Source organism: Electrophorus electricus, chromosome 20, assembly GCF_041902795.1.
Source record: "Electrophorus electricus isolate QZ-2024a chromosome 20, ASM4190279v1, whole genome shotgun sequence".
Taxonomy (NCBI): domain Eukaryota; kingdom Metazoa; phylum Chordata; class Actinopteri; order Gymnotiformes; family Gymnotidae; genus Electrophorus; species Electrophorus electricus.
The window spans coordinates 1,085,888-1,099,868 of NC_137516.1; the positions used below are offsets into that span (position 1 = coordinate 1,085,888).

A 13,981-nucleotide genomic window follows, 5' to 3' on the forward strand; every position below is an offset into this window, starting at 1 on the left:
ATTTCACACTTTATTTTTGTTTGGAGCCATTGCTATTCCTTTTATACCTTGAAGTTTAGATGTAGGCTGGAGTTGTGAGGAATACAAAAGCATCTTTCAGACTCAATTAGGATTAAAATTCTAACATGGAGGTTGATTCTCAAAATGTCCTGACATCCTTTTCAGATAAAATTGTATTTTGCCTTTCCATGAAAATGTATTACACTGACCTTATCAATGTCAAATGAACATGTTTACTCCCTTTAAACAGACACAGCGTGGACGCGTCTCCTCACTTTAAAGAGAGATAAACACGTAGAAGTGCACTGTGTATTTTACAGGACCTGATAGAGATCTGGTGGGGGGGGGGATGATGTACTGTACAGTTCCGAGTTTGTGGTGGTCCATGCAGAATCCAACAATGTTAGTTGGATATGATGGTGAACATTGTTTTGATATTTAGTTACATTAGAAATCCCACATGAAGTCTAATGCGTCAGTCAGTCATTGTAGTGATGCATGTGAACATGTAGAGTAGCAGCAGGTTTAATTTATTGTATATTCATATATCCTGTGTAGCTGTACCTGTATGATAAATGGCTTTAGTGTCAACTAAACCACTGAGAAGGAGATTAGTAGATGGAACAGGACAGAAGTGGAGGTCCTTGATGCACACCCAAGTGTACCTGGTCACAATATCTGGACTCGTCTTCTTACAAATCCATAGATTTCTGAGCATTAGTATACTTTGTCCCTCAATTCTCTCCTCATGAGAGAGTGAATTCCCTGTGACCCTCCCCACCAATGTTCAATTTATGACTAGTCTTGCTCTGAATGGCAAGTTATGCTGAGCAGTGATCCAGTAACAAGAGCGCTCAGGCAGATGAGGGAACACTGGTGAAGACCACAAAAACCCCCCACCAAGGCATTTGTACACTGCACAAGAGAATTTATTTCAATACAACCGAGTAATTACACAACAGTCACCCAGTAGCATTAGAGCCGATTTACACTTCAGGTAAAGGGACAGATTCTCCTGGTACAATGCAGTACAACATGGCCAACATTAGTGCAGGCAGCAGGGCACGTGGTCTACCGTTCGTTACATGGAGACGTGTATTGTGTAACGGCCACATCACCTACAGGAGAGAAAGGAAAACCGGTTCTTATTCATACTACACAGGCGGACATTCGAATTCAGTTCATATGATCCTTGTCCTTAATTGCATATTGGTCATTTCTATCCAACCCTCTCCCTCATCTTCCATGACGGTTTCGGAAGATAACAGGACTGGTTCTTACTGGGCTGGTAGTAGTCGTAGATCTTCACCACAGCTGGCTTCAGGTTCTGCACTGCTATGTCCTGCTGGATAACCAGAGTGTAGGTCTTGGTCTCTCCCTTCTTCAGCTGGGGAAAAGGGAGACCGATGCAGTCACCATACAAAATGATGGGACAAACACCATGGTAACGGTGGCCTCCGACACACACTGTTCATCTTACAAGCAAGTTGATCTGGCGAAAGCCTGTTCTTACCCCGTTCAGGTAGATGACTACGTTTCTCTCCGTTGGATCCACGCGTTTTACAGTGCCTTTCACCTGTAGACACAGGTTCTTTGTGAGCAGACCAGCTAATGCATGATGGGTATTTTCAGTGAGGTCAAAGTTACCTCTGTAGAGCCAGCTACTGGCATCAGTGACCCCTCAACCAGACTGAAGCCAGACAGCAGCTTGACCTCGATGACCACCATGTCCGTCTCAGTCCTGTTACCGTTATACCTGAAAGGTGAATTAAAGCAAAGTCACAGGGTTACATGGACAGACTTTATACATCCAAAGCCATCCTTTCCTCTTGTGCTCTAGTAGAGCTCACCTGACAGTCACAGTGACCCCCACAGACAGGTTTGGGGCACTGCAGTTTGAGCTTGTGTTGACCGCGATACTGAAGGAGGAGAAGTCATTGGGAGGCGGGATGTTGTAGTGCTGGGTGAACTGGAGGAGAAATACAAGTACCCCAGAGTCATTTTTACACCCAAGAAGCTCTTCAAGCATCTCTACACCAAGGGGCACCAGACTGACCTGCACAAACACACAGCCTTGGCCTGATGCCCTGACGTTGTACACCCCAGTCACTTCCTGCAGCTGGATCTGCTGGTACAGCAGTCTGTTGCTCTGGTTCACCGTGAACTGGGTCTTCGAGCCGAGGGGTGACGTCACAGTCACCGCAATGGTGCCTGTTGTACTGTAGGTGGCAGTGCTGTATTTTGCCAGAGCCTGAAGAGCCACTACAGTGTCCTGGGCAGAGAAAAGGGATTCAAAACAGGAGGCATTTCTTCTAGGGTATGGTTTTACACTGATGTCATCCAACAAACAAGAAGGACTAGAGTTCAAGCCCTTTTGTACTGCTAGGCATCAGCATTGACCCCAGTATTCGCGTTCATTGGTATCTTGCTCCAACCTACTGTACTGGCTAGGATGCATCCCATGAGGAAATGAAAGCACATTTAGCCAATTACAAGTCAAGTACCTTACACACATGCTCAGGGCAGCGGTGGCTATGGCGCTCTGGATAAGAGCATCCGCAAGAATTAAAAGGTGGCTGTTGAGGTGTAAACATCTCGAGAAACTGAATCAAGCGAGCCAACTATTAGCAGAGCCAAAGATCATACTCACGCCGGGCTACAAAGTGACAATATTTGAGCTGGCGGTGCGAAGGGGGGGCACTACCTGCGTAGACGCGAAACCGCCAAAGGCGTTCTGCTGCTGGCCCAGCCAGCGGACGATGCTGGCACTGTAGCCCAGCTCAAACTGGGGCAGCAGGGGTCCAGAGAGCACAGCCAAGAGCACGTAGGAGGTCGTCTCCACGTCCAGAGAGTCCGTCACCGTCCCAACACGTCCACTGCCCCAGTGCCGCCCATCCACTGAAGGAGACAGAAAAGCACCGAGCCCACTCGGCCAAGATTCTCCGGTAAATACCAGCCAACCATCACCATAATTGCTCTGTATTTATGGACACATGCAGCCTCCAAAACACGCCAGTTCTCAGCCAGATACCAACATCCAGTGAAGGTCAAATTGGGCAAGTCTGACCTGTCACTACGGCTCGCTGGTTCAGGCGGGAGAGCAGGGTTCCTCTCATCACCTGGTCTCCAGCTAGTGTGAAGGTGTAGGAGAGGAGGGCGATGGCATAGGTGGAGTTCACCTGTGCAGAGATGTTCCTCAGGCAGTCCAAACCCTTGGAAACCATGGGGTCCTACCATGGCAAACACAGTAAGGCATGTTCACACAGACTACTAGAGGGAACCGTTTGAGGAAGGGGAGCACTCACTGTCCTCTGGGTGCCCAACTCCAGTAGAGCAGCTGTGACGTACGCCGAGAGGGTCACCTCATCGTTCACTCCACCCTGGGTAAGAGCGCAAAGTCAGCCAGCCGGCTCACAGGAGTGCTGCACCACACATCTGCTGCACTGCAGAGTCCTGACCTGCATGTCCACATGGATGAGGTTGCCCACTGAGGCAAAACAGCCGTTTAGCTGCTGCTTGTTGCCCAGCCAAGTCTTGGCCTGATCGATGACCGTCTGATCGATAAAGATGTATTGCTTTGCGCTTTCGAAAGACTTCATCACGAACGCAGTGAGCCTGAGTACACAGACACCAGGGAGCTTCTGATTTTTATATTCATTCATTTCAATAAGAGCCATCCATAACACGGCCAGGGGTCTGGTGTCATTTGAGAGCTGTACAGGAACCATCTGGTTTGTGCGAGACTGACCAGGTGTTGCCCGAGTTGTCGGAGGTCCCAAAGGCACTGTACGATCCATCCTCATGCTTGTAGGTCAGCTCTCTCTGGTAGCCTGCATCAGTCATGGGGAGAAACAGGCTGCTCGGCTCATGCTGCCAAAAGGTCCAGAATAAACTGCAGAAAATCAAACCACCCCAGCAGGTATCCTGCACACAGTCTGGGAGCCACTGGTGTGTGCCCTCACCACTCAGCAGGAAGGAGGTGGCTTTGCTCCTGATGGCGGGCGTCAGCTGGCCGCTGCTCTCCAAGTACCCCAGGATGAAGATGTCGGGGGCAAAGAGCAGCATGTTCTGTTCACCGCAGCCGTACGGCATGGCCAGCAGGTTGTCCAGGTTCTGCAGCGCATGGCCCATCAGATCTCCTGCAGAGAGAGTCACCAGAATTGTGCGTGTCCATACGCAAGACCTTGTTCAATTCCAAATGAATGGGTGTGTAGCTGCAAGTGTCCTCACCCAGCACAGAGACAAAGGCAGTGGGGGAACCCTGCACAATCACTTTAGGCAACTTCAGTGTAACATTTCTCTCCACAACACCTAGAGGATGGGAAAAGGGCCATCAGAGAGACATCATCTCACTCACCAACCCAAGTGAGAACATTGTTGGACTACAGACCTGCAGGACAGAGGAGCTCATTGTAAGCGTTGGATTGTTTGGTGCCCTCTGCCTGTCAGAGGAAGAAGTAGTATGCAGTCAGAACCACCAGAACAAAACCCTTTAGTCTGCTCAGTATCCTTCTGTCAAGTTAACAGTGAACAACCCCACCCATCACAGTACAGACTACCTGGAACCACACAAAAAAAAAAAGGGGGGTTTGGTGTGCAAGATATACACACACACACACACCCATCCGACTGAGGAGAATAGCCACCCAACCAAGTTTGGTATTCATATCGTTCCAGCAGTGTTCAAATGCTCAGAAGCGTACAGCTACTGGCAGACTCCAGTAAGGGGAGTTGTGGTTACTGGGGCTCTTCAGGGTGGAGGAGACCCCAATGGAACTCACCTCCACCAGCAGGGTCTGAACCACCGTGTCCATACGTCCTTTCTCCGGCACACCGGTCACCCGATTCCCACACAGTGCAGATGTCTGTACTGCTTCTGCAGTCACTGTGAAGACCACCTCACCTACAATACACCCCCCCAAATTGGGCATTGGAAACGTCAAGCTACTTAATGAAATGCATAATTGTACATCCAGAAAGAGCAGTAACGCTACTCAACACATTTTTGCAAGTTGGAATGTGCCTTCTGAGAAGGCTGCAATAGTGGAACACAAATGAAGAGCATTACTGCTAGACAGCTGTTGCCGCCAACCTCAGCAATTCCACATTCCAATCCGCTTCTTAAATATGTGGATAAAAATACATGTCCAGTCTTCCAATTTCAGCTGACGTCAGACTTACCCAACACGGAGGGCGTGACGACCCACGTGAAGGTCCAGCCGTCGTCAGCACAGAGGCAGTGTGTGTAAATGCAGCTCTTGCAGGGTTGGACTGAGAACTGATTTGAGGATGCCAGCATCACTTGTACCTTTAAACACACATGCAGTGCGTCAGAGCCCAGCACTGTACAACTGCCCCTGCATTCCATGTGGCTCACAGGTACTTCCAGCACAAAACCTCCACACACGAGCCATAAGTGGGGACTCACTGCTCAGTGAACAGTCAAGTAGGAATTACCGTGGGGATAATCAGCTCCTCTGTCCCATAGGGGGATGGAGACACTGGGACCACTTACCATGATGCAGGAGGGGAGGTAGTTGAAGACTGTGGCCTTGAGCGTGAACACCTCTCCACGGACGATGGAGTAGGGCAGGGTCAGGCTCACGAAGAAAGGCTGGAAGGCCGTGAGGTCGACTTTTGGGGCCACGCCAAACCCGACCGGAGATGTACAAAATGCGCCTCCCTCCCACGTGGTGATGGTGTCTGGGACGGTCTCGTTGACCCTAGTAAACCCAGACGTCCTGGTGAGGAGAAGGAAAACTGGTCAGACGAGGCCACTGCATTTGGTGGCAACAGGTTTGAGCCACAGCCCAGGTGTACCCACCCCACATAAACAAGGTCCCAGATCCAAGTCTCTGGGAAGTATCTGCGGACCGTGGCGGCTGGTGGGTTTTGGTCTGAGGGAGTCTCACCAGAGCCTACAGGAAGTTCTTTGGCAAAGGCTACGTTTTCAACTGTTGAGAGAATATTTCTTCAATATCGGATACAATATGCATTTCTTCACTCAAAAGGACTTCATGCCACTTACAGCCAAATTTCCACAAAGTCCTGCAGTCAAAGGGCTTTCTTAGGTCAACATTGGTAATGGTCTTGATTCCAGCATCCTGAGAAAAGGGAACAGTGTTTCAAACAACAGCATATATCAACTACAAACCCTGGGTGCCAAAACTATTTCTTACTTTGAAGACATGGTACACATCAACGTTCCCATTGTATGGACCAGGGAAGGCGAGTCTTGCATTTAATAGAGGCTTTGGCAGGCGAGGTGGCATCTCAGAGCAAGGGTAGAAGTCTTCAGTGCCATCTGGGTATCCAGACAACTTGTAGACAGGGAGCAGCTTAAAGACCTAGGATGACATGAGATGCGAGAGTCAGCCATAGGACTCGATGAGCGTTTAACAGCTGCACAACTGTGCAAAATATGAGCCGAGCAAGAGAAAGCATTTGATCCAAGTATTGGTGGGCTGCTGCTGAATTGGAGTTCAACCCTGATCAGGTTAATGCGGGTTCTGGAGAACATCTGCACAAGTGTTGGATCAGAGCTCTGCAGGTGGGTGGCTCAGCTGGAACAGACCTGAGCACCCTGGAGCTTTAGGGCTTCGGTATGAACGTACAGATTCAACGCTGAGCTCCTTGTCCGGGCTGAGCAGCAACAGGCTCCGATCGATGGCCCTCACGGAGCACAGCGAGCCTGGGCGAGCCTTCAGCATCAACTCCACAGAACTCCCGGGCAGCTCCACAGGAGAAGAGAAATTCAGAGACACCTGGGAGACCATGAGAGACTAGTGAGAACCTCAAGCTACACTGTAAATGGATACAGCTTCTTATGAAGTGGAGACCAGCCACGGCAACATTTTACTTCACAAGACCACTAGAACATTGTGACATTCTGACCTCGTTAGCCAGACACAGCTCAACGGGGAAGTCCATGCTGTCGGCTACCACCTCCCCTCTCGGGAGCATGGCGTACACCACTACCTGGACGAGCGGAGACAGAGCACGCACATCCTGGAGGGGCACCACCACTCCTCCTCGGTTCTCTGTTACACACACACAGGACAGTTAGAACACAGCACCTAGAGCAGAAAGGGCATCAGTCCTGGAGCTTCAGAGCCCTCCAGAGTTTCCCAGGCCCAACTTGAGCCCTTTTGTTTCGTCATCTTTCAAATCAAAATGGAAGAATCAGGTGTGCACATCCAACAGTTACAATTGAGCTCTACATCCATTTCAACAGGATGAGGCCGTGTTGTGGCTACAGTGCAAGTGTGCATGGACCTCTCTCTGGTTGTACAGCCACAGAGATGCTTCCTGTCTGCACCATCCTGCCCCGGGACATCACCTGCACACCCAACGGAGATTGTGTTCACAAACGCCTTCCAAAACAGCATGTCCAACAGGACAAGAAATTGGGGGGCGGGAGTCCAAGTTAAAATCAGATTTCTGGAGACCAATATGCTGCAAGTTTGCAAATGGTGACCTGACAGTAGATCGTACCATGTAGAAGAAATCTAGGGAGAGTTGGGTTGGTTCCAGTGCATTGCCCTGTATGATGTACTGAACCAGTGCTGTAGCATGTCCATTACACCTGAACACCTCCAGCGGGCGCTGCAGTGCCAGGAAACTTCTGCTTTGGGAGTAGAAGGGCTGAACCAACAGGTAAGCAAAGAGGTAGTTTGGTGTTCTCATGTTGGCCATATTTCCAAGTGGTTTCTTTTCCTCAAGATATTGGGCCTATTATGAGGAGAAAGAAAAGGGACACATTTAGAAGGGTCAGACAAGGCAAGACATTGATTATGCTTGTAACACTTACAAGAACCCTTTCCAACAAAAGGCGGACTTCACAGACCTCAAGAGAGACGGATTGTGAACCCCATGAACGCGTGTCTAAGGAGAAGGGGGCGACACCGTTGCCATCGGTAACCAACTTCCAGCTTGCGTTTTTGTTCCCAGCATAATTCACAACCAGATACACCGATTCATTCTTCATAGGAGCGGAGTCTGGACCAGTGGCTTTAATCTAAGACGGATTTAAAAAACACCCCCCACCAAACCAACCGTCTGAAACTTGTGCTACATGTTGACCCCTAAACAGCACACAGTTCACGCCAGGTATTGCAAACCATTAAAAAAAAGGACCAGTAATTACCTTTCCTTTGTAGGTCAACCCAAGCCTGAACGTGTCCGGAGCGTCCACAAAGGTGAGAGTGACGATGTCACTTGTAACAGTAGAGCTTCCAGACCCCGACAGGACCACTCCTGTGGTTGAAACACACACCTCTTTCAAACAAATGTCTGCATTCACTTGGACCATTTTGCAAGTAAAGAAAACCTTTTCAAATATTCAGTCACTTATTTTTAAAGCCATTAAGGGGTCAGAGAGTGGGAAAACCTCACCTGTCCCATATTCCTCCAGTTCAGCATCAACATTAATAATGTCTTCATATCGTGTATCATTCAGTGCAAAGTCACTCAGGTCAACGATGTAGGACCCGCAGCCTGTCCTGTCAGTCTAGAGTAAATATGGACCAGACAGAGTTCAGAAACACTGTAGAACAATTACTGCCCAAGAAAATACCCAAACAGATCGTTCAGGTACCTTTTCCCTCATATGAAATTTCGCCAATGATTCTTCACATTATACCTAGAAGTCTCAGCTTCTGTACTAAACCCATTTTAACACATGGCCACCTCCATGGGGCATAAACTGCTTCACTTGAGGACTACAAAGCAATCTGAGGAAGTCTCAATACTTATGAAGGGAGCTTTCCTTTCTTTTGTACGATTTGCTACTTTTTGGTGGCAAAAGTCTCTTTAAAAACAATGAAGGTTAAATGACTAGACGTTTCTTAGAAGCTTCTCAATACCATCTGCAGGAACAGGTGACCAAGTGGACCAACCTTCATGGTAAAAGTTCTACAGATGTCTGGGAGCTGTGCAGGGCCTGGCGCAAACCACCAGTATCCGTAACTTCTGCGGCAGACCACGGCAGTCGCAGACCCCATCACTGGTTTCCCATAAGTATACCTACAGCCAGGGTGGAGGTTGTGGAGTAAGGAATACATAATGTTGCGCCAGGTGGTTCAGTCTCAAGGTTTAAATGGCTCTTACTTTGCACACACTTTGAGCGTGACCTTAGTGTCCAGAACGGTTATGACCGGAGGAAGCTCTATGGTTACTTCAAACTTTGGCAGCACTATGGGGGAGGGGTTTCAAAATATTAAACCCACATCAAACCTTTGCCTTACTTCATTAAAGAATTCTTAAGATGAGCCCCTCAAGACAAGTTAAACATACTGTCCCAAACACTGATCATTAAATCCCAACTGAAAACCGTGCTGCGCCTGACCATATTTCTTGATTTCAAAGTCTTGCGTGATTGGTTCATTCCCCTCATTCCAGGCAGTGATGACATAGAATCCCTCTGCAGCCTCGGGGCTTACGGGATACGACAGATCCAGGAAGCCGCTGGATGTGGACATGTTCAGCCACTGACCAATACGGTTGGAGTTGGGGTCCTACAGACAGCAGCAGCATGCAATGATCCTCAAATATACTATGAGCAAAGAACTTCCATAGCAACCAGGACACAGTTCCAGAATCAGTAAATACATACAGAGTGATGATGCATATTGCACACTTCATACCTGCAGCTCCACTGTTGAGAACTGAGAGAGAGAGAGAGACACACACACACTTCACATCAGTGGCATACACTGCTGCAACAGTCCTTTTATTTTATGGAACAACTTGAAAAACTGCACATTTCACTCCCTTACCATCCCATTGTAGGTGAGGAAGTTGGAATCCAGAGACACTATCCGGATTTTCACTGTAGAGAGAAAGACAGCATCAATACTGCTGACCCTCCAAACACTCAGAAAGAGACCGGTTTAGATCCATGGCTGTCGAGTTCCCCCTGCACCTCCTTTAGGAAACCCCAGTCCAAAACCACCAACAATACCTGTCTGTCCTGGTTTGTACAAGGGTTTGTCTGTTGCAATGATGGTCAGCTGAGCAGGAGGTTTTATGAGGATCTTTGTTGTCCCATTTAGGAATGTAGTTTTCCCTTTTACCTCAAAGACAATGGATGCTTCTGTATCTATGCTTACAGCAGGAACCTGTTTAATGAAGAAAGAAACTAGCAAAGTGAACCCAGAAAACCTCTTCTAATCTGATGTGCAGATACAGAGGGTCTCTGATATTCCTCAATCACCCACATGTGTGCTTGTACAAGCAACTTACACAGAGAACATGTTCAAAAAACAGACCAAAACTACAAAAGGAATGAGAGATGTAAACTGGGATAAAATTGGGACACAAGCCAAGTCAAAAGACCTTTCTAGTAAAGGCTCCATTTTCACATGGGGCTCTGCTTGATTAAAAACCAGTTTCTTTGTGGCTTTAATATGTTGTAGACAGTGAGGGTACGGACCTTAAAGGAAACACACTGGTAGTGGTCTTGGCTTACAACAGTCTGGCTCAGAAGAGTCTTGCTGGTTTGCCCGTGTTCCAGAGTCACATGTAACAATAAGCTTTTTTGGGCGGTGTGGACATGGACACACAGTGTCTCAGTACTGCCCCCTACAGGCTGGGAATTGGCAGTCAACAGGTAAATCCTGAAGGGGAACAGAGATAAAACCAGTTGACATACGGTTGATTAGAAAGACCTAAATCCACACTGCCCATCCATGGAAACCATTAAATAGGCCTCCAATTTTTGTATAGCAACTTGCATAATATCTGTATTATTGTCATCATCCAATTACTCATGAAACCTGGCACAAGTGAAAAATACAGCAAAACTGAGAATTGGGGGGGTTTTTTGTTTTGTTTTTGTGGCATGCATTTTAATCCATCATGTTGGCCCAAAGTAAACAAATAGGCAATCCTATAAATAATACAGACAAATTTAGAGACCTACAGCTTACTTTAAACCAACAAATACTACCACAAATGTAACAAACACAGATATGAGAGAAAGAATAAACACTCATACGTGTCATTAGAGAAAAAGGCAACAGCCCTGTGGAGGAGCAGAAGCACAGTGGCAAACACCACGGAGAGCTGCATCCTGACCGCAACTCCACCACCACCAGACAATCAGACCGCCTGGGAGCTCATGCTATAAATAATAAGCCCCTCCCCTTCACGGGGGAAAAGTCTTTGAGCCCTGCCCTAGCTACTGCGCCACTTATCAAATAACCTATCAGTTCGGTCAAAGTTTGAGTTAATTGGGTTGGAGCATTTAGCGTCACTCTCACAGCCTATCCACGACTGAATTTCTCCTCAATGTTGTCATTCAATGACAAAAAACCCAAATCTACTCAACGAGGTACTGATTAGGCTATCTACTAAACCAAATCTATTTAATGAGGTACTGATGAGGCGATCTCCTAAACCAAATCGGTTTAACGAGCAATGTGCGAGACGGGTGGAGCGCATACTAATATGCACGGAGGCTTCGATGAAACGAGTCGTTTCACCACATGTTGATTTCTGAACTATTTCTGAGTCAAAACAGTAGTATTGTGTTTTTTAAAAATGAATGAATTTGTTTTAGTCAAGGTCTGAAAACATTATCTTTTTTTGTTCTTTTGTTATAAATGTTCTATGTGATAATGTTTGATAGCAGTAGCTCAGTGGTCGAGGTTACTTGTAAATGGAACATTGCTGGTTCACTGCCAAATTGCCTCTGTTGGGCCCCTGAGCAAGGCCCTTAACTCGCCATTGCTCAAGCTGTACTCAGTCATAATTGTAAGTTGCTTTGGATAAAAGTGTCAGCTAAATGTATCTGTTGGCCGTTAGAATTGTTCTTTTTACTCAAACACATACAAAACTAGAGAAAGTGATTATTTTGCAGATTGTTTTGTCAGTTTGTGTGTGTTGTTCTTTTGTTATCCTTTTCAGTTCTTCACTTGTGTTAATAAGAATAACTAGGTAAGGCTCTCTCAGTAAGTGTTTAGAGAATATGGACTAATACAAAGTCGGTTGCTTTGTCATGTCGCTCCTGCACTGTTACGATTCATTTGTCGAACTTGTTCGGAGTCATGTTTTAATGGTTATGTATTCATACTTAAAAACTCAGAGTAAATTGTTGGCTGATTATAGAAAGGAAATCTTATTCCTTTTTCAACATATTGCATTTCGAACAATTAGTTTGGGCTTTTTAATCCAAGATTGATGTCTAATTACTGTCCATGAGTCCCAGCGGTTCATATTTTAATTTTAAAATGGCCAAATTTTAGCGCTTTAGGACATTTTGTGTTATTCGCATATAAGCTATATCTAATTATTTTTATATATATATATATATATATATATATATATATATATATATATATATATATTATAAATACACACACACACACACACACTAATATTTCATTGGACCATCTTTAGCTTTGATTACGGCACGCATTCGCTGTGGCATCATTTCCACAAGCTGCTGCAAAGTCACAATATTTATTTCTGTCCAAAGTTGCATTAATTTTTCCCCAAGATCTTGTATTGATGATGGGAGATTTGGAGCATTGCGCCAAGTCATCTTGGAATATGCCCGTGCCATCAGGGAAGAAAAAAAATGCATTGATGGAATAACCTGGTCATTCAGTATATTCGGGTAGTCAGCTGACCTCATTCTTTGGGCCCATAACGTTGATGAACCTAGACCTGACCAACTGCAGCAACCCCAGATCATAGCACTGCCCCCACAGGCTTGTACGGTAGGCACTAGGAGTGATGGGTGCATCACTTCAGCCGCCTCTCTTCTCACCGTGATGCTCCCATCACTCTGGAACAGGGTAAATCTGGACTCATCAGACCACATGACTTTCTTCCATTGCTCCAGGGTCCAATCTTTATGTTCCCTAGCAAACTGAAGCCGTTTTTGCCGGTCAGAATCACGGACAAGTGGTTTTCTTAAGGCTACGCAGCTGTTTAGTCCCAATGCCTTGAGTTCCCTTTGCATTGTGCATGTGGAAATGCTCTTACTTTCACTATTAAACATGTTGTTTTGCTACGATTTGATTTCACCACACGTTTAAGTGATCGCCGATCACGATCATTCGAGATTTTATTTCGACCGCATTCCTTCCTCGAAGATGATGTTTCCCCACTGTCCTTCCACTTTTTAACAATGCGTTGGACAGCTCTTAACCCGATTTGCTTAGTTTCAGCAATCTCCTTAGAGGTTTTCTCTGCTTGATGCATGCCATGAATTTGACCCTTCTGAAACAGATTAGCATCTTTTCCATGACCACAGGATGTGTCTTTTGACATGGTTGTTTAACAAATGAGAAGCTACTCACTGCATCAGTTAGGGTTAAATAGCTTGCTGCCAGCTGAAACATACTCACCCATGTAGTAATTATCCAATGGGAGACTCTTACCTATTTGGCCAGGCAGTGTGGGTGTGGGTGGGTGTATTGCACAATTTTGGTAAATATAGAATATGATGTAAGGTGACATGATGTTTTAATATTTGTTGATCTCCTTAATTTTAGTTGTGATGTGTGATAATATGTTTGTATTTTGTGGAGTCACGTTTTGTTCCCGCCATGAGAGTTTCCTGTTTCTATGAAATTGTGATGTAGAATTTTATGGCAGGGTTTAACTAGGTGTGGAAATTGTAGTTTATCACGAATTGTACTGCTGAAGTGGTTTATGCACATATGTGATGGTGTCCACGTTAAATGTCTGTGAAGCCCTTTGTGCTTGAAACTCACAACCAGACTTTCTGCTCATTATATTTAATCTTATGGTTCTTAAATTGTATTAATAAACCTGTAGTTTGTCCTGGCACTGGTGGTGTTGCTTTTTTAAAAGGCCTAAAGTGGTACCTGTTAAATGTATAAATAACCATACATCTCTGTGCTTTGCTCTAAAAACATTTCTGCTTTTGGTAAGTTGTCCTAATGTTGCCTCATTTCGTCCCTCCACAGCCGCTTTCTCTGCCAGTATTTCAGACCACTGTGCACAAGGA

The 13,981-nt window shown here is 46.1% G+C and overlaps 3 protein-coding genes across 3 annotated transcripts; all 3 read right to left on the minus strand.

The window, feature by feature from the left end:
• Nucleotides 1-920: 920 nt before the first annotated feature.
• Nucleotides 921-6,341, minus strand: LOC145652625 (alpha-2-macroglobulin-like protein 1). Its single transcript, XM_081703555.1, has 20 exons — nucleotides 6,180-6,341; nucleotides 6,029-6,104; nucleotides 5,825-5,954; nucleotides 5,516-5,741; nucleotides 5,182-5,308; nucleotides 4,782-4,903; nucleotides 4,391-4,442; nucleotides 4,231-4,311; nucleotides 3,963-4,139; nucleotides 3,749-3,830; nucleotides 3,459-3,615; nucleotides 3,306-3,380; nucleotides 3,068-3,230; nucleotides 2,705-2,898; nucleotides 2,057-2,272; nucleotides 1,851-1,969; nucleotides 1,648-1,756; nucleotides 1,514-1,576; nucleotides 1,282-1,387; nucleotides 921-1,118 (listed from the first exon to the last, which is right to left on the minus strand). Exons 1-20 carry the CDS (start codon nucleotides 6,270-6,272, stop codon nucleotides 1,072-1,074), a joined length of 2,415 nt encoding a protein of 804 aa, XP_081559681.1. The 5' UTR covers nucleotides 6,273-6,341; the 3' UTR covers nucleotides 921-1,071.
• A 195-nt stretch (nucleotides 6,342-6,536) lies between these two features.
• On the minus strand, nucleotides 6,537-7,160 carry LOC145652691 (alpha-2-macroglobulin-like protein 1). The gene is made up of 3 exons (XM_081703811.1): nucleotides 7,139-7,160; nucleotides 6,895-7,040; nucleotides 6,537-6,764 (listed from the first exon to the last, which is right to left on the minus strand). The coding sequence occupies exons 1-3, from the start codon at nucleotides 7,158-7,160 to the stop codon at nucleotides 6,537-6,539; spliced, it is 396 nt and encodes a 131-aa protein (XP_081559937.1).
• A 92-nt stretch (nucleotides 7,161-7,252) lies between these two features.
• Nucleotides 7,253-11,070, minus strand: LOC145652693 (alpha-1-macroglobulin-like). The gene is made up of 12 exons (XM_081703814.1): nucleotides 10,997-11,070; nucleotides 10,433-10,616; nucleotides 9,962-10,118; nucleotides 9,777-9,829; nucleotides 9,645-9,665; nucleotides 9,347-9,515; nucleotides 9,109-9,193; nucleotides 8,898-9,024; nucleotides 8,395-8,509; nucleotides 8,147-8,256; nucleotides 7,495-7,731; nucleotides 7,253-7,339 (listed from the first exon to the last, which is right to left on the minus strand). The coding sequence occupies exons 1-12, from the start codon at nucleotides 11,068-11,070 to the stop codon at nucleotides 7,253-7,255; spliced, it is 1,419 nt and encodes a 472-aa protein (XP_081559940.1).
• Between the last annotated feature and the right edge of the window lie 2,911 nt (nucleotides 11,071-13,981).